Source organism: Macrotis lagotis, chromosome 1 (genome assembly GCF_037893015.1).
Source record: "Macrotis lagotis isolate mMagLag1 chromosome 1, bilby.v1.9.chrom.fasta, whole genome shotgun sequence".
Classification (NCBI taxonomy): Eukaryota; Metazoa; Chordata; class Mammalia; order Peramelemorphia; family Peramelidae; genus Macrotis; species Macrotis lagotis.
The window spans coordinates 717,944,594-717,969,300 of NC_133658.1; the positions used below are offsets into that span (position 1 = coordinate 717,944,594).

The following is a 24,707-nucleotide window of genomic DNA, read 5'->3' on the forward strand; positions in this document are numbered from 1 at the left end:
TTGTCCTTTTCTCTGAGCTTTTTTTTTGTTTTTTTGTAAGGCAATAAGGTTAAGTGACTTGCCCAAGGTCAAACAACTGGGTAATTATTACATGTCTAAGGTCAGACTTGAACTCAGGTCCTCCTGACCCCAGGGCTGGTGCTCTATCCACTGTGCCACCTAGTTGTCCCTTTTGTTCAGTATTACACCACCACCTGAATAATGATCTGAGTTACATTTAAATCATATGACTCCTTTCCATTGCTTTTTTTTTTTTTAGGATTTTGCAAGGCAAATGGGGTTAAGTGGCTTGCCCAAGGCCACACAGCTAGGTCATTATTAAGTGTCTGACACTGGATTTGAAAGCAGGTACTCCTGACTTCAAGGCCGGTGCTTTATCCACTGTGCCACCTAGCCGCCCCTCCATTGCCTTCTAAAAAGTCTAACTCTTTATTTCTACATTCACTGACCTAGCTAATCTGATTCCAGACTACCTTTCCTGACCATCTCAGACCATATCCAACCATGTAGCCCTATATTCCAAACACCAAGAACTGCTTTCTCGCCCTTTTTCCTTGTTCTGCGTTCTCCCATCTTCTTATTTTTTTGCTTCATATTCCTGCCCTCCTGAATGTCTGAACTATATTCCTTTTAGTGCCCAATCTTCATCAATTAAAATCCTTTCTGCAAGGCTACCTGAAGGACCACTTAGTCCACAAAGACTCCCTTGGTCTTCTGCTTCCCCTTCTCTCTTTCTGCATAGGTTATAATCCCTCCCCATTCTAACTTCTCTTAGTACTCTGGGCTTCAGTTTTGCTTTTCTCATGTCATACCTTATACTTGCATACCTTTTACATTGCAAGTTGTTTGAGGGCAGGAAGTATGTTGTATTTAATCAAAAAAAAAATTTAGCACATTACCTTGTGCAAATCAAGGAAACTATCATGGAGATTACTTCAGTTTTGCTTCTTATACCTCATCAGTTCACTTAGCTACTTCTGCCTCTTGATTAAAGGGATGGAAAGTAGAAAAAACTCTTCCTCTAACCTTCCTTTATAGACAACCCCAAATCCCAATCATCTCTTTATTTGCCACATTACACTCCAACCATCTTCCTCAGTGTGCCCCTCTCTGAAGCCTCTCTGGCATAACTTATACCTTTGGAGCTTCTCTTTGTGTATTATTTTCCCTCATTAAATTGATTGTAAGATCCTTAAGGGTAGAGGCTGTCTTTTTATTCATATCCCTCATGCTTCACACATTACTGACACATACTTAATGTGCTTAATAATATTTTTCATATGATATCAATAGCTATTTATTGATTTGAAGTAGATAATAAAAAGTCTAGTTAATACAAAAAATACAAATAAAATGTTATTTTGAGTTGGGGATTAGGAGGGGAAGGTCATTTTGTCTTGATGAATCAGGGAAAAGTCTAATGACTCAGAATTGGTTCCAGGTCATAAAAGATGGGTAGAATTTCAAAAGTGGAAATTGGGGGGAGGAGGGCATAGTAAGGACATTGCAAGCAAAAGAAATTCAAAAGCTGAAGTGAAGACAGGTGAGGGATCCTTTTTAGTTGGGGCATGCATTGAATAGGTAGAGAGGAGCTATATGAAATGAATTTAATAACAGCAGGTGACATTTTTAGCATGCTTAATGTATGTTAAACACTTTACAATTTAGTACCTAATTTGATCCTCACAGTAACTCTGGGATATAGATCCTGTCATTTCTCCCATTTTACAGACAAGGAAACTGAGGCAAAAAGGAGTTAAGTGGTTAAGAGTTGCCCAGGGCCAAATAGCTAGTAAATGTCTGAGAGACTGGATTTGAATTCAGTTTTACTGAATTCAGGTCCACTACTTTCTATAGCATAGAGTTGTCCTTAACAAAAAGAGAAAGAGACATTTATGGGAGCCTTTGCAAGAGTCCAGGAAAGAGAGAAGCAATCTATAGCTCATTGAACTATGGAGGAGGGGAAAAAGAGAGACAAGAGATAGAAACAAGAGGACCTGGTGACTGAATGGATTGGGAGGCAAAAGAAGAAAACTTACTAGGATGAGATTCAGATCTGGAAGGGACGTTAGATATAAAGAATGGTATTAAGGGTAAGGAATGTTATCTGCCTATTACAACAAAGTCAGGAAAAGTTAGTTTAGGGGAAAAGATGATAAATTTTAATTTGGACACATTAAATTTGTGAATAAATTAAACTAACAGGACTATTGTAGGGTCATGTATACTGTAAGACTGTTATATTGGCATGATTTATAGAGCTTGATCAAGTTGAGGAATGAATTTGAACTTTCTCTGCCCCATTTCCTAGTACAAAGTAAGGCTCTGATCAAGCCCTTATAAAGTAGGAAGGAGTTGCAGGGGTGTTAAGCAGGGAAAACCTTGTCTGTAGGCAGAACAATTAATTTAAGATGCCTTAAAAGGTCTCCTTGTTCAGAAAACTCTTCTCAACCCAGACTTGCCAACGTGCCAGAAATTTCTATATAATTTTATTCCTTTTTGATTTAATCATTGAAAGTCACTTTTAAATTGCAGCTTTTACTTGAGGAAGGAAATACAGTATACATCATCAGTCATTAATATCTTAGCTCACATTAATTGTATTTCTTAGCCAGTTACTGGGGCAGCCAGGTGGCACAGTAGATATAATCTTCCTGAGTTCAAATCTGACTTCAGACACATTCTAGTTGTGTGACCCTGGGAAATTTTCGTAATCCTGTTTCCCTCAGTTTCCTTATCTCTCCATTACTTTTTTTTACTTTTTTGCAAGGCAATGGGGTTAAGTGACTTGCCCAAGGTCACACAGTTAGATGATTAAGAGTCTGAATTCACATTTGAACTCAGGTCCTCCTGACTCCAGGGCTGGTGCTCTATTCACTGTGTCACCTAGCTGTCCCAGTTTCCTCATCTGTCAAATGAACTGGAGAAGGAAATGTCAAACCATTCCAGGATCTCTGCCAAGAAAACCCCAAATGGTGTCATGAAGAGTCAGACATGACTGAAAATGATAGACAATATAACAACAGCAACAAAACTGGTTACTAAGAAGAGCTCTGTTGAAATAGAACTAATAAGGAAAGTTACAGTTTGACAAGGAAACTAGAATCAGGAGAACTCGCAGCCATTAGTTACTGTTTCCTGAAGAGAGTCCTAAGGTGCTAGTGATGGTATTAGTGACCTCTGGGCAACTAGTGGGCACCTTTTAGGAAGGAGGACATTTAGGAAAAGCACCTGAAATGAAGAGAAGAATGCTGGTAAATTATATGAAGAATTTTGCCTTTGGGGCAACCACCTTGGTGCATCTGGGAGAGGTCAATCTGATTCTTCCTTGATGTCCTGATGTGCATTTTTTTTTTGTGGTACAAGGGGCACTCTACTTCTCAATGTGCCCTTTTGGGGAGGGGAAGGGAACATTGAATCTCTCTATCTTTCCCAAACTAGAAGTATAGCAAGTGCTCATAGGCCAGATCCCAATATTGTTTACAGAAGTTTAAATCTGCTCCATTTCCTAATCTGGATTGGTTCACTCCTCCTTTGGCAGCCTGGTGGTTCATCATATTGGATTTAGTGTGATGATCCAATTGTCTTTAACCCTACTATAGTTTAGCACTCCCAAACTTAACCAGCCTCCCCTTCCCCCAATAGCAGGGATTATAGACTAGATTATAGACTAGACCCCCAAAGAACAACCTCAAACTCATTAGGATCTATGTAAAGTTTTGGACAGCATTCCCTTGTCAACTAAGTATATTTAATATGCCTCTTAAGCTATTAACTGTGTCTTGAGTATATTTTTAAAATATTAAGATTAATAACTTGAATTTATATCATGTTTCATGGTTTTAAAAGCACTTTGTATACATAAATCATTTGAATCTTATGATTAATATATGAGGCAGGAAGGGTAGCTCCAATTATACTTTGTTTCAAACAAGGAGATGGAGGCGCAGAAGTGATTTACTTAAAATCATGCAACTGGTAAAAGAACTAGAACTGGAGCCTCAGTCTTGACATATGAAGAAAGGCAAAAAGAACTGACTGAGCACAGGTAGTCCAGGGAGGAGAGAACCTAGGGCAACTGGATAGTTGTCTTCAAGTGGTGTCTTGAGAAGGAATTTGACTTGATCTCTTTGGTCCCTGAGGGCAGAACCTGTTGGTTTGGAAATTACAAGAAAACAAACTTGGGCATGAAATAAGAGGTGGAAAAACCCAACTTCCTAATGATTTGAGCTCTATAAGAGTAGATAGGATGTTTTGAGAAGATGATATCCCCTCCTTGTACATCTACAAGCAGAAGTAGGATGACCACTTGCTTAATATGCTTCGTGGGGATTACTTTTATGTACTGGCCCAGAGAGCCCTTGGGTTACCATTTAGCTCTCAAGTTTTGCAGTTTTGTCCTAGCCCTATGTTCCATTCATTATTCCAAATTTTAACCTACCTTTTCCCTTTGTTATCATTTAATTAATTTTAATACTGAGATCCCTTTTTGATGAGGGAGGAATAGGCTCTGTGTTTGTATACATGCATGTGTGGACTCCAATATTTCCTGGGGAAGGAGGAATCTAGTTTAGTCTTCAAAAGCCTCAAATATAAATTTTAAATAATTTGAAAAACAGTCGTGAAAAACTACCAAGTTCTCTAACTTGTGGGCTGAGGAATAATTTCTGGTATTTTATGATTGCTGATGAATGGAACATTTAATGTTTCTATTTCAATTGAATCACCAGAAAACACATAAACAAAACGAATAATTCCCCAGTCTATTTTCCTGAGGTAAGGAAATAGAAGCTTTTTAGTTTTCAGTCTGAGTCTTAACTGCCTGAAGCAAATGACTTTATTTGGAACTTGTAACAAAGCAGATGAGATGAGAGACATTTTTGTATAAAGGGAGAAGTGTGATGTAGAAGATAAAAAAAGAGGTAGTAAATAGAAGGTTGTTCCTAGAATCAGACCTAGGGTTCAGATTCCTGCCTCTAGTACTGACTAGCTTTGTGAATCACGATTTGTTAGTGTTACAGTGTTCTCAGAGTAGGGAGAAGGGAGAAGGGATGGGAATGGAAGAAGTATTTATATACTAAGTGCATTAATAATACTATCTTACTTGATCTATGAACCTTTCAACTTCTATACAGTTGAAGAAACTGAGGTAAACAGAGATTAAATGATTTGGAAATTACAAGAAAACAAACTTGGGCATGAAATAAGAGGTAGAAAAACCCAACTTCCTAATGATTTGAGCTTATTTCATGCCCAAGTTTGTTTTCTTGTAATTTCCAAACCAACAGGATCATACATAGTAAGAATCTGAGACCAAGATTTTAACTCAGATCTTCCTGAATACACTCTATCCACTGCACCACCTAATTACCTAAGACTTTAAAGACTTTATGTTACATAGGAATTGCTTAAATGCATCAAGGGAAGGAGCTTCTATACCAAGATTTGGATATAAGTTCAAATCAAAACCAAAAATGAAGCTGGCAGAATTATAGAACTATTAACGAAGACACTAAGAACTATTTCTGTCTCCATGTTTTCTAAGACATTAGCAGTGGAATAATATCAAATTACAAGCAGCAAATGATAACAAAAATAGGAGTTGTATATTAATTGTAATTCTTTTAGAAGACTGAAAAAATGAAATGAGAAAATTATTAGGAATCTTGTTGCATTTAACCAAGTATAAAGGAATTCAGTGAAAAGAAGAGGTACATGTAGCAAGAGTACATCATACAAGTTTTTTGAAAAGTATTTAACTCACTGGAGTTTGTGTTAAATTGTTTTTTCTTGTTATTCAGTCATGTTCAACTCTTTGTGACTCCTTTTGGAGCTTCCTTGGCAAAGATATTGGAGTGGTTTGCCATTTCCTTCTTCAGCTCACTTTACAGATGAGATAATTGAAGCAAATAGGGATAGGTGACTTCACCAGGATCATACAGCTCTGATGTGGTCAGAGATAAGATTTGAACTCAGGAAGATGAGCCTTCTTGATTTCATGCCTGGTGCTCTATCCACTGTACTATCTACCTGCCCCTTGGTATAAAATTAATAAATACTTATATAGGGAGTCCCAGAAGTCTTAGAGAAGTTACTGGTTAATAAAATTTTTGGAATACTCCATATTTACAAATTAGTTAAATATAAGGTAGTCTAGGAGGAAAGACAGTTGGGGAGATCAGGAAAGACTTTTGTAGAATAATGGGCCTGAGTTGTATCTGAAAGGAAAAACAGGAATCCATAGGGAGAACTACTATTGCAAGGAAGTTGCATGGGGTGGGGTGGGGGGGTTGGGAGTGGCATTCACTGCTGCCATGCCTAGGGCAGGACATGGACTATTTTGAGTCATTTGTAATAATTTATTCTGTTTGTCTTCCTTAATAAAAGCATACATTTTAGAATTAGAAGGAATTTTGAAGGTTTACCTTGCATTTTAGCTATTTTATTTCTAGGGACTCTTGCTGATTTTTTTTGTAAGAATTTTGAGTGATTAGCTGTTTTCATCCTACATGTAGAGCAGAAGATATTGTTCTGTGACCAGCTTATTTTGATCATTTGAAAAGCCACTAATTTAGTTTTAAATTTAGATTCTTGTCCTCACTACAGTATAGCAATGAATAATATAAAATCTATATGCTGGTGTAGCACTAAGAACTGCATATTGCCATACCACATTAAAAAGAATATGCCTACTGCTCATCTTATTTTTTTGCCTTCAGACCTAATTTTTTTTATCATGTTGCTTCTTTCCCTTAAGCAGTAACTATTTACTTCCAAATTTGCTTTTAAGATATTTCCACTTACATGTTCTTATAATCTCTCAAATCTCAACATACAAAACTAAGTTCATTCTTTTCCCTAAAATGCCTCTTCGTTCAGTCTTCGCTAATTCTCTCTGGGCTCCTGCCTTTGCTCTGTCTCTTATATTTGTAACTTTGGTGTTATTGCTAATATTAATTTATCCTTTTTTCTTTCTTTCCTATATCCAATCATTCACCAAATCCCATGAATTTTGTTCCTGTAATGTTTCTTAAATCTGTTTCCCTCTCTCCATCCCTACTGCCATCATTTCTTGAGGCTCTCACCATTTTCCCTATTTCCTATTCCTTTAACCTTCTAATTTTTCTCCCGTATTCAATCCCTCTCTGCTTCTCCTTCATTTCTTGCCCTGGTTCTTTTGCTCACACCATTCCCTGTGACTAAAATGTCCCCTTTCTTTTTGTCTGTTGAATTCCTACCAATTCTGTAAATTAGAATTCAAATAAAAAGAAGCCTTTTTAAATTGTTTCACCCTTTGTAATAACTTTACCACTTAGATCACTCAAGGAACCTAATTTGGCAAACAAATAGTTATTAGGTGCCTATCATGTTATAGATATGGTTCTAGGTATCTCAGATAAAAAGATGAAATAAAGACTCCACAAAGGCAGAGAAAATGGTTTATCTTAAATGCATGTCTTTCCTGACACCTAGCATAGTGCCATAGCACAGTCACATAGCAAGTCCTTCAGAAATATTTATTGGACTGGCCTTTAAGTTCTTCTACTAACTCCTTCTGGTCTCTCAAATGGGAGGAGCCAAGATGTATCAGTCATACTCCTTGATTATCACATAGGTATCTTGTTATGATCTTTATTGTTTTGTTCTTCTCCTTTAGAGGAGGTTCTTAGAAACAAGTTTATCCAAAGAAATTTGTGGTTCTTAGAATCAAGTATATCAAAAGAACTTTCTGGTTCTTCAAAGTTGGCAGAAGAATCTATAAAATAATTTACAAGATCTTACATCCCTGTGCACATTTCCAAAAAAAAGTTAATTTTCAGGAGTCTTTGAGTTATATTTCTAGAAAAGGCTGCATGCCACAATTCAAGAAGTTGGAAGACAGTTTGGGAAATTAGCCAAATACCAATGTCAATAGCAGGTTGGGTATTTTTAGGCTTTTGACTCATTGACTTGGGGAATAGCCCACTTTCCTGTAAATTGCAAACATTAGCCATTATTGATGCATGCTCTCCAAATGAGACAGCAGCAGCCCTTTCAACTTATAATCATTTTGATGTCTGTAATATAGCCACATCTGCTACTCCTGAGAGTTTGAAACAGTTTTGCTGGGTGTAAAAGTTCCCCTTAGGTATGAAAGAAGACTATGAAATCATGGAACATGTATTTATATATTCTTTTGAATTCTATTTTCTTTCTTCCTTTTCAATTTTAAGTGGATTTTATATGTCTTCCTAACTTTAGGCAAATTGGTATGTTCCTGAAAAGTTTGGTAAAACTAAACATCTTTTAGAAGTGAGAATAATCCCTTTTATTTTTTTTCTTGATTGATGTTTTATTTTATTTTCCCCAGTTACATGTCTTTTGTGAACCCAGATTTTTAAAATATATATTTGTGTATGTGTATACACACATGTATTTTCTTAAAAGCATTTGATGAACAAGTTTAACTTGAACACAATCTAAAAAATAGATTCTTTTAAAAAGAGTGCTTTAAACATGTCTATCAGTAAATCAGTATTATTATATTTCCATTACTTTGTCCTGGGCTCTTTTCTCTCTATATACCATTGCACTTATTAATCTCAATAACCTCCATTGTTTAAATTACCATCTCTTTGCAAATGGCTCTCACATCTGAAAGTACTCAGTCCTAACCTCTCCTGAGGTCTTATATATCTAACTGCTTCTTATACTTTTCTACCTTGATGTCTCTTATATATCTTAGACTCAACTCATTACCTTTTCTCCTCAAACTTTTTCTTCTTCCTAACTTACTATCATGTAGGAGATATCTCCATTGTCTTCATGTTATCCAGACCCACAGCTTGGTGTTATCCTTGACTCCTCACTCTTTTACACCCCCTTATCCAATCAGTTTGTTCAGTCTTTCAGCCTTTTAACATTTCTTTTCAGACTCTTCCCACCTCTGTTTCTGCAGCTACATGGGGCAGGGTCTTCATCACTTCCTACCTAGACTATTTCAATATCATATTGGTCAGTCTCCTAGCCACAAGTCTCTTCTGCCTCCAATCTAATAGTCTACTTAGTTGTCAAATTGATCTCCCTGAAGGGAGGTCTGACCTTATCAACTCCCCTATTCAATCAACTCCAGGGGCTCCCTGTTGCCTCCAAGATAAGATATATATAATCCTTTGTTTGACTTTGTTTTTTTCCCCTCCCCACCTTTCCAGTCTATTTACATCTCCCTCCTCTCTACATATTCTATTATTCTATGGCCTCCTTGCAGATCCTCTTAAACAAAACTCTATCTCCTATCTCCACCTCCTCTTCTCTACCTCCTCACATCACTGGCTTCTTTATGTCCCAGCTAAAATGTTACCTACTGAGAAGCCTGATCCTGACTCTGATAAGAGCTTGTTTGTATAGAATTGTTTTTATGTCATCTCTCTAGGACTTAGAGTCTGGTGTGCAGTAGACCCTTTACTAAAGGTAGCTGACTGATTGGCAGAATTAGGTATTCAGTAGCAAGATTTGGAGTCTTATGACTCTGAATCTAGTACTGCCAGGTCTTCTGTTAGCATAGCTTTTAAGAATCTTGGGGCCATAGGGGCAGCTAGGTGGCGGCCCTGGAGTCAGGAGTACCTGGGTTCAAATCTGGTCTCAGACACTTAATAATTACCTAGCTGTGTGGCCTTGGGCAAGCCACTTAACCCCGTTTGCCTTGCAAAAGAAAAAAACCTAAAAAAAAAAGAATCTTGGGGCCCCTCTTCACTTTAATGAGGCATCAGAAAAAACTTTGGTAGAAAATACAATACTATTAAAAATAATATAAATTGTGAGAAGTAATATGGCATAGTGGAGAGTATTGAACTTGTAGTCAGGAAGATTTGGGTTCAAATCATATTTCAGATACTTATTAGCTCTGTGACCCTAGGTAAGTCACTTAAGCTCTCTGTTTTTTCTCAGCTGTAGAATGAGGACATTGAACTTTATAACCACCTCTATATCTATGATTCTGAGATAAATCAATAAACCAGACCTCTGAGATGGAATTACTATCTCAGTTTCTGAAATATTTGATCGTCCTCATGTAAAGAAAGAGACAGGTAGGTGAATAGAGCACTGGATTGGAGACCTGGAGACAGGAAGACCTGGGTTCAAATTCAGCCTCAGATACTTACTAGCTTTGTTACCCTGGCAAGTCACTTAAACCTGTTTCTTCAGTTTCCTCATCTGTAAAATGACCTGGAGAAGGAAATGGCATACCACTCCAGTGTCTTTTCCATGGAAGACCCCAAATGGAGTCATGAGGAATTAGTCATGACTGATAAGACTAAACAACAACTCTTGGAAAGAAGTTTATAGTAGTAGGTTGTAATTTTATACAGGGGTAGTGTGAGACTGTCACCTAACAGGTTTTGGACCATGTCACCACTTAAACATCAGTCCTACCAAGTCCTACTAAACTAGCATTCACCCCAAGGGAGGCTGAATTGTCGCTTGACAGGAGTTGGCTTTTTCTACCTGTGAAGTGTATGACACTGGACACTTTCTGCCTTTAGTATTTAGTAGAAAATTGCAAAAGACTATCAATTTAGCAAATATATATATATATATATATATATATATATATATATATATATATATATATAAAATTTATATGCTGCACTTGTATTTATATACACACAGATATAGATATACATTTTTCATAATTTTATATAAATTTCAATCTTGCTACCCTTTAAAATAAGGCGACCACACAAAACCATTTTAGGAATGAGAAAGCAGGTCTTTTAAATTTCTTTCCCCCAATCTCCCCCATCCCCCACATCCTTTGGACAGTCTAATATCTCATCTTGCTTTATAACCACCAAAGTGGGAGCAGTGGCTTCTAGACCTGCTCCTTCAGCTGGCTTAGGTGTGACTTCACTCTTGCTCAGTGTAGCTGACCTGGTTCTGCGTGTGACTCTGCATATTCCTGCTCCCATCTTCAAACACGTTTGTCTGCTTTGCAGTTGCCTTATCAGAACTGCTGTAGGCTAAGTGACAAGTTGAAGTTCCTCTATATAGAATATAGTGCTGTAATGTAAACAAGCAAAACCACAGGATGATGAGGGTATATGAGTCTGTTTTGTTCTGTTGTAAACTTTGACTAATAGGGGATCATTAACCTGAGTCCTTCCCTTAGGATCTGCCTCAGCATAAGCTGAATCTCCTTTCCCAGTGTAATTACTTCACATGCACAGACATATGAAAGAATGGGGGTGAGGTGCAAATTCCACAGATAAATGCTTGCTCAATGTAAAGACATCAGAAAATAAGAAATGTTGAGATTTAAAATTGCATAATTTTCCCAGCAGTATATTTTCTAGCATTTAGTCTAGTCAAAATATTTTCTCTTGCAGCATTGCTACCTTTTAAAGTTACCCAGATGCCTTGCTAAAGTCTGCATTCTAAATTTATATCCACAATAAAGCACATATTCTCTGCATTGGTTTTCATGCAAATGAAAAGAATACACCCTTGGATTCTCTTATGAGTTTGAAAATTTAATATTCTTCTCATTGTCCTGTTCTGCTGAATGTTTTCCTTTGCAGGGTTCAGCGGATTCCTATACAAGTAGACCGTCTGATTCAGATGTATCATTGGAAGAGGATAGAGAAGCGATTCGTCAGGAAAGAGAACAACAAGCAGCTATTCAACTTGAAAGGGCAAAGGTGATTTTTTTCTTTTTTGTTCAGATGTGTTGGGGTACTTACTGGGACCTGGCTACGAATGCCTTGTCTCAATCTTCCAGGTTTCTAATAGTGAACGTTTTGTGGGTATCCAAATAAAACACCTGATTATAGGCCTGTAGGATCCTTTTCTTTCCATTACCATACCCCCCATCCCCAGGAGATGAATAATGACCTTGGTAAGTAATCACTTCCTGAAGTACCAACCTCTTTTCCCTTTATACACAGACACTATATGCTCCCCTTATGAAGTGCCAATCACTCTCAGTGGTTATAGCCAGGATCAAACTTGTAATTCATGGTCCTCGAACACAATGAGAAGCACAAACTCTGTTCTTTACCCTTTCACTCTCCATTAACCTAGGCATTGTAGCAGTTAGATCTGGGACTCTTGGTTTCTCTATTTGCCTCTTTGGATCTTTCATGTTATTTCCTTCTCCTATTTCATTCCACATCTGCAAGATATAAGTAAAGACTGGAAACTATACAGCTGTGAGCAGGGAGGGGGGTGCAGAAAATTCAAATTATGGAATATTATTAATTGTCAAGCTTTACCATATCTCTGAGAGGGTGCCTGAGGTTCACCACTATTTAGTAGCAGCCAGGAGCTATTTACTTACAGGATTTCTCCTCATCTTCCCATTTAGCAATAAACTATCTGATGAAAAGGGCAGTAGGGGAGAATTAGGCAGGGATATATGATAAGCACATCCTGCTTCATCAGGGAAAGAAATGTGAAATTGTAGGTGCGCAACACCTTCTTGAGGGAGGAGACAGAGGGAGCATGTATGTATTTCTTGGATGAGCCATGGCAACTATGAGGGCTATTTTGTTCATGTTATGGTTTCTATTTTTATTTATTATTATTGTTGTTATTATTTTGGTCTTTGCAAGGCAGTGGGGCTAAGTGACTTGCCCAAGGTACACAACTAGGTAATTATTATATGTTTGAAGTCAGATTTGAACTCATGTCCTCCTGACTCCAGGACCAGTACTCTTTCTACTGTACCACCTAGCTGCGCCGCTATGGCTTTTTATTTTTCAAGGTATGATTTGTTTCATTATGGTTGCCCAAATGTAGAATGTTTCACAAAATAGCATATATATATATATATATATGTATATATATATATATATGGGAGATTCTGGAATAATGTTCTTGGAATGGCCAAGAGGTTCACAGCATGCTTTGTAGCTAGTCCTCTGAAATCAAGGATGATCTTTGCATTGATCAGAGTTCTTTAGTCTTTCAAAGTTGGCATTTGTTTTTGAGGTGGGTCCTCTCAATAACTTTATACACATTCAAGGATCCCTGGAAAATCCTTTAGATGTGCCTTTCATCATCCCTTGCCCTGATTTCTGAGTGTTTTTTGATATTTATACATCTTTTCTATTCATTTTCATTATAAACTCCCCAGTTTTCTTGACTTTTCAGAATGCCTGAAAATATAAAATCCTTTTGGGATTTCTCTCTGAGGGTTGATTTACACTCATATCACAGAAAAAAGAATTTCAATTTGAAAAGTATCAACTTACAGTATCTCTTTCCCCTCCTTTTTTCCTATTCCAAGTCAAAACCTGTAGCATTTGCCGTGAAAACGAATGTGAGTTACTGTGGAGCTCTAGATGAAGACGTTCCTGTTCCAAGCACTGCCATCTCCTTTGATGCCAAGGACTTTCTGCACATTAAAGAGGTAAATAAAAATTCCGTATTCTCTTTCCTATTAAAAGCTTAAACCTGAGATCTGAGCCAGACTAAATTGAGAGGAAACCTGATTACTCCCAACATGAGATATTATTGTTTTATGAGGCAACCCAGGTTCATTTAACCTTTTTAAAAATTTTTTTTATTGGGGGTGACTAGGTGGTGCAGTGGATAAAGCACCAGCCCTGGAGTCAGGAGTACCTGGGTTCAAATCTGGTCTCAGATACTTAATAATTACCTAGCTGTTTGGCTTTGGGCAAGCCACTTAACCCTGTTTGCCTTGAAAAAAACCTAAAAAAAAATTTATTTAAGGTAATGGGGTTAAGTGACATGCCTAAGGTCATACAGCTAGGCAATTATTAGGTATCTGAGTTCACATTTGAACTCAGGTCCTTCTGACTCCAGGGCTGGTGCTTTTTCAACTGTGTCAACTACCTGCCCCTGGTTCATTTAACCTTAAGAAAGTTTAGCATCGTGAAAATAGTAGAGATTGTATTATTAAAAAAATTTAGGTACTCATTTGCTGTCAACCCTTAAAAACATGTATTGAGGAAAAATAGGTTATCCTCTGGTAACTTAGCAATTAGTGTGAACGGATGGCCATACTGGGCTCTGGGAAATCAAACTCAACCAAATGTCAGTCCACTAGCAGATTAACTTCATGGTGAGCCCTCTCTACCAAAGAAAGGATACCTTTTGAAATCTTTATTGTGGATTCACTGGAACTTGGAACTCAGTCAATGAGTGTGATCAAAGGAAGATGCTAAAATTGAGAAAGGGAAGAAAATACAGTTTTCCCTTCTACATCACAACTTTCCCCTTTGACATAATAAATTAAATGGGAATTTTTAAAGATTTTTGCAGAAGCTGCTAATGGCATGCACAAACCAACATTTGACATAGAATCTGTGACCAAATACTTAACCCAGATTTTATAATAAGGTACTATAAAAATTCTGTAAAAAAGAAAAAGTTCAGACTTCTCTGTTACAAAGGGAGATCCAAAATGTTTTATGAGGATTTTTCAGCACATGGTGGCCCTGTACCCCTAACCCCTGTGATATGGAAAGGATAACTATACCTAGGAAACTAAGAGCAAAATAGACTGGGAAATAAAAGCAAACTTTTAGAATGCTAGGGCTTAGTATAAAAGTTTGGAAAAAGGAGGTCAAGGAGGCAAAAATGCATGTATCATAGTGCCTGGGAAGAAGAACATAAACATAAGACAATAATGTCAATGGCCACAAAAATACAAAACCATTGAAAATTTAAATGTATTGGCCTTCTTTCATTTATCAAATTCAAAAGAAGTTTTTCCTTCATTTATCTTTTTTATAATGTGAAAACTTTCATGTCATAACCTGAAATCTTTCCCTATCCACTTATCTGTATTACTCATCTATTAAATTATCTCATGTGAACTACTAGAATTTCCTAACAATTTTTAATGAATATACTATAAGGATTTATGTTCTAAAATTATGAGTTGTGCTGGAGCCAGCTCATAAAGACTGACAAGAGCTGATTGTTAAATTTTCATTGTGAGCCTTTACCCCTTAGAAATTGGCATACTCAGGGCAGCTAGGTGGCGCAGTGGGTAGAGTACCTCCTTGGAGTCAGGAGGACTTGAATTCAAATGCGGCCTTGGACACTTAATGACCTTGAGTATGTCACTCTTACCTTAAATAAATAAAAATTAAGAAAAAAAATGAAGAAATTGGCATACTCTACAAATCAGGATTTTATTTATCATGGTCTAGATTGTCTAGACTTTAAAAAATGATAGAAAAAATATTCAATTTAGACTTAAAGTACATCATGTATACATTTTTTTTTCCTGGAGAGATGATTATAAAATATTTACCATTGCACTCCTATTCAGAATACTGGTACTGTCTATAGTATATATGACAGTAGTGTGGTATCATGGATTACAATCAGAAAGATGTGGATTCAAGTTCCATGTCTGACAAACACTGGATATATGATGCTGGGCAGATTGCTTAGTGGCAATGACTGGGCAACTCACTGGAGCTATAAGATACAAAGGAGATGCAAATATTTATTGAGGGAGGAAGTTTCCTTATTGGTAATTACCTATTTAGATGAAAACATAGGTCTGGTCCAAAAAAGCCTAAGTGATTTCAAGGCTGTATGTATGTATGTATACATCTAGATTATTGAGAACAGACAAATGTCTTTTACTATATAGAAAAATGACTGAATGTCTTCAGTTATACATGCATTTAGACACAGGAAAAATGGTGGATGGGAGAGAACACTGGTATCAAAGGACCTGGATTGAAGACCCAACCTGATCCTTAAAACTATGAAATCTTGCCAATTCACTAACCTTTCTAAGCCTCTATGTCTTCATCTGTAAAATGGGGATAAACAATACTTGCCCTGCTTACCCCACAGAGCTATTTTGAGTCAAGTACTCTATAAACCCTTAAGTGCTATGTGTTTTCAAGTTACTGTTGTTATTATTGTTATCATTATGCAGCCTACATGATCATCGGGCATGAAAAGAAAATCCCCAGTGACTTTCCCAGTAGCTTTCTCAGTTAATTTCATAGAACATAGCCATATGGGAGTTGCACTTCTCTTTGGTTAATGATACTTAACCACAGTTGTGGGCTGATTGTTACTGTAAATACAGATATGGATTGTGAAGTGGGTTATAATTGTGTACCACATGCACCTTCACAAACAATGTGTTATTTCCATTTTACTACCCAGCACTAGGTCTTTGCAATTAAAGCCATGTTAGTGGTTCAGTAACAATTCCCCAAACCACAAGATTTATGCAAGATCTTACTTCTCAGATGGCTCAATCAGCATCCTTTTGGTTCTTTACTTCTTCCTGTTCCAGCTTGCCTTAATATTCTGCTTTTTATTCCCTTAGGGTCTCCCTTTTTTACTTTTTCAGTCTTTTAACACCTTACTTCCCTCCACATTCACAGTAACACTGGCCCCCTTGCAGTTTATTCATGACACCGCATTTCCCAGCTGAACATTTCCACTGACTAGAATTGTTCCCTTCTTCAACTCTACCTCCTGGCTTTCTTAGCTTCCTCTAAGTGTCATCTAAAGAAACTTTCCCAGTCCTCCTTCATGTCATCACTTTCTCTCTGAGATTACCCTCAATGTATTCTGTGTAGTCTTGTTTGCAAATAGCTAGTTGCATTTTTTCTTCCTTCTTTTAGTTTTGGGAGCTCCTTGAGAATGGGAGCTATCTGTTGTCTTTCTTTGTTTCTCCAATGTCTGACACATGATAGACTGGCCCCAACAACATAATGACCTCTACTTGTCATTTCAAATCATTTTTGAGTAAAGTTAGTAAATCTATCATAGCCCCAAATTTTAGTCCCCTGAGTACAAGTGTTGGGGAGAATTCTTAGTCACTCTTTTTCCTTTTTCCTTTTTTTTTTTTTTGCAAAAACATCATGTTTTATGTCTTTTATAAAAATAAAAATTGTTTATGTATTTAAATCCTGGAAATTTTAATTTTGTGGTTGGGGACAGGTAATATAGAACATTGAACTGATCAAAAGTTCTAACACAGTTAAGTGAGTAATCCATAGAATAAGAGAACTAATAGGCATTTAAATATCCCAAGAATATATTAATTCTTCCCTGAAGCAACACCAACATAGCAAACCTGACATAACCTAGGTCATAATGCCAATATTATCCCCAACACCAGCATTATAAGCAAGTACTACTGTAATTTTAAGAAATACATTTCTATAAATCCACATTCAAATTTTTCCCTTGCCCTATCCCTTTCTCTCTAGAAATGCTTGATTTGTCTGTATCACTAGAATTGTATGTTAACTTTTCCATCCTTAAATTTTAAAAAATGCTAAAACTTTATATCTTCTCTTCCCCCATAAGAATTTGATACCTAAATGGGTTATGACACCATATACCTCCAATTCAGAAAACATTACCTTATGCTACTTTTGATTAGCAGAAACCCTTAGGTTATAATCTGTCCCACTAAATAAAAATAATAAAATACTAAAAGTGGTCTTACCTTGCACCATCTCCTAATAGGGCATTCCCAACAAAATAGTGTCCATGTCTTATCAACCAAACCTTAAAATATGCCCACTATCTAAAGTTATCTTCTAGTGCCTCTAGGATTATAGTTAGGTTATCCCTCTCTTTGTTGCTTTTTTTTTTTTTTGGAAAGGCTAATGGGGTTAAGTGGCTTGCCCAGGGCCATGCAGCTAGGTAATTATTAAGTGTCTGAGCCCAGATTTGAACCCAGGTACTCCTGACTCCAGGGCCTGTGCTTTATCCACTGTGCCACCTAGCCACCCCCCTTTGTTGCTTTTTATTGAATTTTTTTTTAAATTTATTTTTTATTCTCATTTTGTACAAATTTTTTTTACATTAATAAAATATTCTTGTTTACAAGTAAACAAAATACCCCTCCTCCCCCATGAATATAGATAGACTTGCTTGGGCAAAAAAAAGTAAAGGGGAGAGAAAAAAATTAAAATAAAAAAAAGTAATAGTAATAATTGTAGGTATGGCCAGGTGGCACAATGGATGAAGCACCAGCCCTGGAGCCACGAGCACCCGAGCCCATATCCAGCCTCATAAACCCAACAATCATCCAGCCATGTGACATGCAAGCCACCCGATCCCCATTGCCCTGCAAAAACCAAAAAAAAGAAAAAAAGACCCAAAATAAAATAAAATAGTAATAATAGTAGGGGTGGCTGGGTGGCAGACATAGCATTGGCCCTTGAGCCAGGAACACCTGGGTCCAAATCCGGCCCCAGACACCCAAAGATCACCTTGCTATGTGGCCCCAGGCAGGCCACCCAGCCCCACTTGCCCTGCACCCTCCCCCAAATAATAACAAAAAATGTGCTTCAGTCTTTGTTCCAACACCAACAACTCTGTCATGGGTGGATCTCATTCTTTATGGTAAGTCCATCACAAAAGTTACTTCCATATTTTTCCAATGTTGCCATTGCTGATCGCAACTCCCTCCTTTCGTATTTCTCCACTATCATGTACTATATTTTCTTTCTCCTTTCACTCTGACTCTGCTGTAGGGTCGCTGAGTGGCGCAGTAGACAGATCCCTGGTCCTGGGGCCAAGAAGCCCTGAGCCCCCATACCACCCCTTAGGCCCAGCATCCACCTGGCCCTATGGTCCCAGACAGGCCATCCAATCCCAGCCCCTTGCAACAAGTAAAAAAGAAAATGTGTTATATCTGGCCACTGTCCCCCCATGGTCCATCCTCTCCTCCTTTATTCACATCCCCACCCCTTCCCCCTGCTCCCCCCTCCTTCTTACTCCAGATGTCTATACCCATTGAGTATATTCGCTGTTTCCTCTCCTAGCCACCTCTGATGAGAGCAAAGTTTCCCTCATTCCCCCTTGCCTTCCCCCTTCCATATCATTGCAATAGCTCATTGTAATAAAGAAAAATCTTATTATATGAAATATCTTGGCTTATTCCCCCTCTCCTTTTTCTTTCTCCCATTATGTTTCCTTTTTTTTTCTATTGACTCCATTTTTGCACCATATTTTATCTTCGAATTCAGCTTTCTCCTGTGATTCAACTATAAAAGCTCCCTCTACCTGCTCTATTAACTGAGAAGGTTCATATGATTATTATCAATGTCATTTTTCTATACAATAATACATACAGTTCATCATCATTAAGTCCCTCACATTTTCCCCTTCTCCTCCACTCTCTATGCTTCACCTGAGTCCTGTATCTGAAGATCAGACCTTCTGTTCATCTCTGGCCATTCCAAAAGGAACATTTGAAATTCCCCTGGTTCATTGAAAGTCCATCTTTTTCCCTGGAAGAGGACATTCAGCCTTGCTGGGTAGTTCATTCTTGGCTGCATTCTAAGCTCTTTTGCCTTCCGGTATATTGTATTCCAAGCCCTACGAGCTTCCAATGTAGCTGCTGCTAAGTCCTGTGTGACCCTGATTGCAGCTCCACGGTATTTGAATTGTGTCCTTCTGGCTGCTTGTAATATTTTCTCTTTGACTTAGGAGTTCTAGAACTTGGCTATAATATTCCTGGGGGTTGGTTTTTTGGGATCTCTTTCTCTGGGGGATCGGTGGATTCTCTCCATTTTTATTTTGCCCTCTGCTTCTAGAATATCAGGGCAATTTTCCTGTAGTAATTCTTTGAAAATGATGTCAAGGCTCTTTTCCTGATCATGACTTTCAGGTATTCCAATAATTTTTAAATTATCTTTCCTAAGTCTGTTTTCCATATCAGTTGTTTTTTCAATGAGATATTTCACATTTTCTTCTAATTTTTCATTTTTTTGTTTTGAAGTATTGATTCCTGATTTCTGTTAAATTTATCAATCTCCCTGAATTCTATTCTTTGTCTGAAGGATTTGTTCTCCTCAGAGAGTTTTCTTATCTCTTTTTCCATCTGGCCAATTTTGCTTTTTAAAGCATTCTTCTCCTCAATAACTTTTTGAACTGTTTTATCCATTTGACCTAAGCTGGTTTTTAGCATGCTATTTTCTTCAGCATTTTTTTGGATTTCCTTGACTAAGCTGCTGACTTCATTTTCATGTTTTTCCTGCATCTCTCTCCTTTCTTTTCCCAGTTTTTCTTCCAGCTCCCTCATTTGATTTTCAAAGTCTTTTTTGAGCTCTGTCATAGCCTGAACCCAATTTCTGTTTTTCTTGGAGTCTTTAGATGCAGGAGCTTGTGTTTCCTCATCTTCAGACTGAGTATTTTGGTCCTTCTTGGGCTCATTTGCAAAATATTTCTCAATAGTCTTCATTTTTTTCTCGGCTTGCTCGTTTTCCCAGCCTGGGCCTGGTTTGGGGTGCTTCCTGAGCTTTTGGGACACTCCCACAAGGATCTCACTGTGTGAGGCTCTGTCCTCCCTCCTGGTCTGTGAATGACCATAAGCACCTCCCTCTGCCACCAGGCTGAGGTGGGGGGGGCCCTGCTGTTCTATGGGGGGGCCTAGACTGTGATCAGGATCTGAATGTGGTCAGAGCCCCAAAGTCCTGTTCCAGGGGCAGAGGACAGAGCTCCCAGTTTCTCTTCACTCCCCCCCACTCAGCTCAATGGGCTCATGCCCTGGGGGCTCCTGCTTATGGGCTCCGCCTGCTTCTGTTTCAGGCTCTGGGCTGCAGAAAGACCAAGCAGCTTGCTGTGTGCCCCGAGGGCTGGGCTCCACGTGCTCGCTCTGGCAGAGGTCCCCTGCTATTCCCCCACTTTGTGCCCGGTGCTCCTCGGGGTGCAGCTCTGGAGACTCCCCCCGCTGCTGTGAGCTGAGACTCCCAGCGCCCTGGGGCTGCCTCCGGGAGGCTGAAGTTCTTTCGCTCTGGCGGGCCACCCCTCTGGCAGGCCGCCCCTCTGATCCCAGGGAGCAGAGCCTTACTGCTCTTTTCCAGGTTACCTTGAGTAGGAGAACTGCCTCACTGGGTCCCTTTGTGGGTTCTGTCTCTCGAAAGTTTAGTTAGAGTCCTTAGCTGATGAGTTTTATCAGAGAGCACCTAAGACTTGATCCCTTCTTGTCGCCATCTTGGCTCCGCCCCCTTTTTATTGAATTCTACCATCTCATGAGTATCCTTTAAGGGAGAGATGTCAAAAATGATGCCTGCTGGTCAAATCTCCCAAATGTGCTAGAACCAGATTAAAATATAATTGTTAAATAGTTAACAAAATAAAAATACAATAGATCATAGATACTGTAAATAAGTGACTAAATCAATCAGTATGAGGCCCACAGGGATTCTTATGTACTGTTTAATTCTTCTCTCTCCCTCCACTTTCTAGTTGAGTTTGACAATATTGTTTTAATTTTCAAGTAGGTTATTGGTTATTTTTATTTGTAGTTGGAAGCAATGTTCTTGTTTTTCTCTTTGAATGTAGGTGGCTAACACTGAGCTGGTTATTCTCATGAGGGTTATGATTACTGGTTTTCAGAGCTTTAAATACTAGATTTTTAAAAAAAAATCTCTTTAGAAGGAGAAAGTATCGAGCCCTTTAAGGAACCCAAAGACTAGGTGACCTTGTGAGAAAGCTGGTTTGTGCCACAGAATGTCAGCAGAAATGACCAGACATTGCTAACAAAGGTTCCTCCTACTCATCTTACCCATCTCCCCCAAGGACATTCATTATGTATCATCTGAAATATTACTAATAGATATTGTCAGAGATGAGAAAACAGTTATATCTCTCATATAAATGGAGCAATGATATTATTAAGTTCTTGAATGTATATACGTATGTGGGAATGGTTGGGGGCAGTGGGGGAATGTGTGTGTGTGTGTGTGTGTGTGTGTGTGTGTGTGTGTGTGTGTAAAATTCTTTTCTTTCAAGTAGCTCCTATCTCTTTCATACATATTGAAGTCTGATTCACCATTGTTTGAATTATTCTCTGGAATTAAATTGATCATTTTGGGGAACTGTATAATCTTTTAGGATACCAGAGCCCTCTTAGGGCCATCAAGGTACCATTTACTAAATTACTGCTTTGCTGAACTAACTTACTCACAGGAAATAGTTTTAGCCCTAGGAGAATATGAGTCATCATCACTTTTGTCCTTACAACAATAGTCAGCTTAAAATCTAGCTGTCCGAGCAAAAATTTCTGGAAGTCACCCCTTCCTTGTTAAATTAAAATAAACATATTTAGCTCCCTTCTAATGCATAAGCTACTACTGAGAGTAAATTAAATCTAGGGTATCCAGGGCTATCTACTAAGTCAGAACCTGAGTTAGGAAATGAACTCAGGTTTCCTGAACCTAGTTGAATGTTCATTTAACATTGCATGCCTGCCAATTTAGCACTGTGTTTCCAGTGGGTTTTTAATAAATATTTGTCACTTCTATACTATCTTATTGCTGTTGTTCTTTGATGAATACTGGAACAAATTTATGTATTGTGTATCCATCTCACATTTGACCTAAGATATGAAAATGTTCAAAATAGCATATAATATTGACCCCCAAAAAATAATTGTGACTGATCTGTAGGGGTAAAGAGTTCCAGTTCTTTTAACCAGTTCTCATCCAGCATGATTTCAAGGCCTTCACCATGTGATTACCCTCCTAAAATGATTACCAGACACCATACTCCAGAAGCAATACAACTAGGATGGAGTACAGTATTACTAATACATCTCTAGTGCTTGGCATTTCATTATTCCACCAGTATTTAAAGTTGTCATATCATATTTATATTCACATTAATGCCATTTTCAGATTAATTGCTCTCTAGACATGCTTCCCAAGATGACTCTGACATTGTAAGACTGAGGAGTTTTAAAAATTAACTCAATTATAAGACTTCATATTTGCTGGTATTAAATTTCATTTTAATGACCAGCAGAGTGTTTGGCATGTTGCAGGTCTTTGATAAGTACTTATTGATTAATTAATCTTGATAGATTTAGCCCAGCATTCTAGGTTACAAAGATATATTTAGATCCTGACTCTGTTATATTATATATCACCTTATTCCTCTATCTTTGTGTCACCTGCATATTTGACAGATCCATGCCTTCGACTCAAATTTTAAAGAGTGCTCAATTAAAAACAAAACTGTAGACCATCTGACTAGAAATATATATATATTTCAATTTAACATTGACATCTTAGTGAATCTCTGGATCCAGGTGTTCAGTGAGTTCTAAATTCACCCAACTTTACTATTGGTAGACCCATTTATCTATTTTTTCCACAAGAGCAGCCTGATCAATTTGGCCAAATACTTTGATAAAATCTAGGAAAATTCTATGTAGGTTCTAAAACCCAGACTCTGAATTTTCTAAAAAAAATTTATATAATTACATTTTAATAGAATTGGTTTCCTTTATAATCCTGCTTATTTCCTTTTGTGCATTTGAGAACATGATTATAAAGACTCTTTAGTCTTTACCACATAACTAAAGGGGCCCATGGCACCAAAATGATTAAGAACGTCTGGTCTAGAGCATTCCTCTGGTGTAACAGCCTAGTAACCAACACTTTTTTTTTCTTTAAATGCATTTATTTGCCTAGTAACCCCCCACTTTTTTATCTTTAAATGGATTTATTTGGTAGCAGACTCTGTGTGTGTGTGTGTGTGTGTGTGTGTGTGTGTGTGTGTGTGATAACCAACACTTTTAAAAACAAACATGACATTAGTTATTATGGCCTGTTTATGAAGTCATGCTAGCTCTTTGTGGTCACTAAGTCTTTATTGTTTAGCTAAAGAGTTTATCTTTAATTAAAAAAAGAATCAGGTCTGTAGGTTCATAGGTGCAGAGGCCTCCTGGCAAGGTGTTTTCCATACCAATTTGTCATGGTAGCATTTATAGAGCTGGATTTCCCACAACGACCCTGGAAGGTAAGTGCTGTTATCCTCATTTTACAGATGAGGAATCTCAGGCTGAGATAGGTTAAGTGATTTGACCTGGGTCACACAGCTAGTGTCTGAGGCATCTTTCATGCTCTTTTCTGCCTAACTCCAAGTCCAAAAATCTGTTCACTCTGACCCTTAGCTGCCCAATGAAAATTAACATCTTCTATTCAAGGTTTTGCCTGTAACACCATGGCTAAATAAGGGTCACACAGACAAGATGTGGCCAAAGTTGGATTTAAAGTCACAATGGCCTGGCTTCTGCCCAACCTATCTATTTACTGTGCCACATTTCCCCTCTTCCCTTTCACAAGGCACATTCTATATTTGGTTAGAAATTTAAGTCAAGGGGCAGCTAGGTGGCAGTGGATAAAGCACTGGCCCTGGAGTCAGGAGTACCTGGGTTCAAATCTGATCTCAGACACTTAATAATTACCTAGCTGTGTGGCCTTGGGCAAGCCACTTAACCCCATTTGCCTTGCAAAAAAAAAAAAAACCTAAAAAAAAGAAATTTAAGTCAAGTTCCTTGGTCTATTAGCCTCTTTCTCATTTTTTTGAAAATCAAAAGATCTGTCCTTGAATAATCTGGTCTCTAGTCTACATGACCATTCAGACATTATTTCGCAGTCAAATTTACCAATTCTTTTAAGACGATTCAGTAAAACTGGACCTGGAAACTTGAATTTATTGAAGGCAACTTAGTGGTCTCTTGTAATCTTTCTATTTATCTTGGGTATCATTTCCTCTCAGAAAGGCATTGTCACAAACTAGATAGAGAATCCCCTAAATCTAACATTGACTAGTTCTGAAACCCTGGGCAGATCATTTATTCTCTTGGACTCAGTTTTCTCATCTGTAAAATGGAGATAATAAGGTAATAATAGGATGATTATGAGGCTTAAATGAGGAAATAACTCTAAAATGTTTTACAAATTTTAAAA

At 37.8% G+C, this 24,707-nt stretch overlaps 1 protein-coding gene across 1 annotated transcript in view; it reads left to right on the forward strand.

Annotated features, from left to right (window-relative positions):
• CACNB4 (calcium voltage-gated channel auxiliary subunit beta 4) overlaps window positions 1-24,707 on the forward strand; it is a 390,197-nt gene that overhangs the window by 288,732 nt on the left and 76,758 nt on the right. The window contains exons 3-4 of the mRNA XM_074215976.1: window positions 11,559-11,678; window positions 13,268-13,390. Coding sequence (XP_074072077.1) covers window positions 11,559-11,678; window positions 13,268-13,390 — 243 coding nt within the window. The remainder of the gene's footprint in view (window positions 1-11,558; window positions 11,679-13,267; window positions 13,391-24,707) is intronic.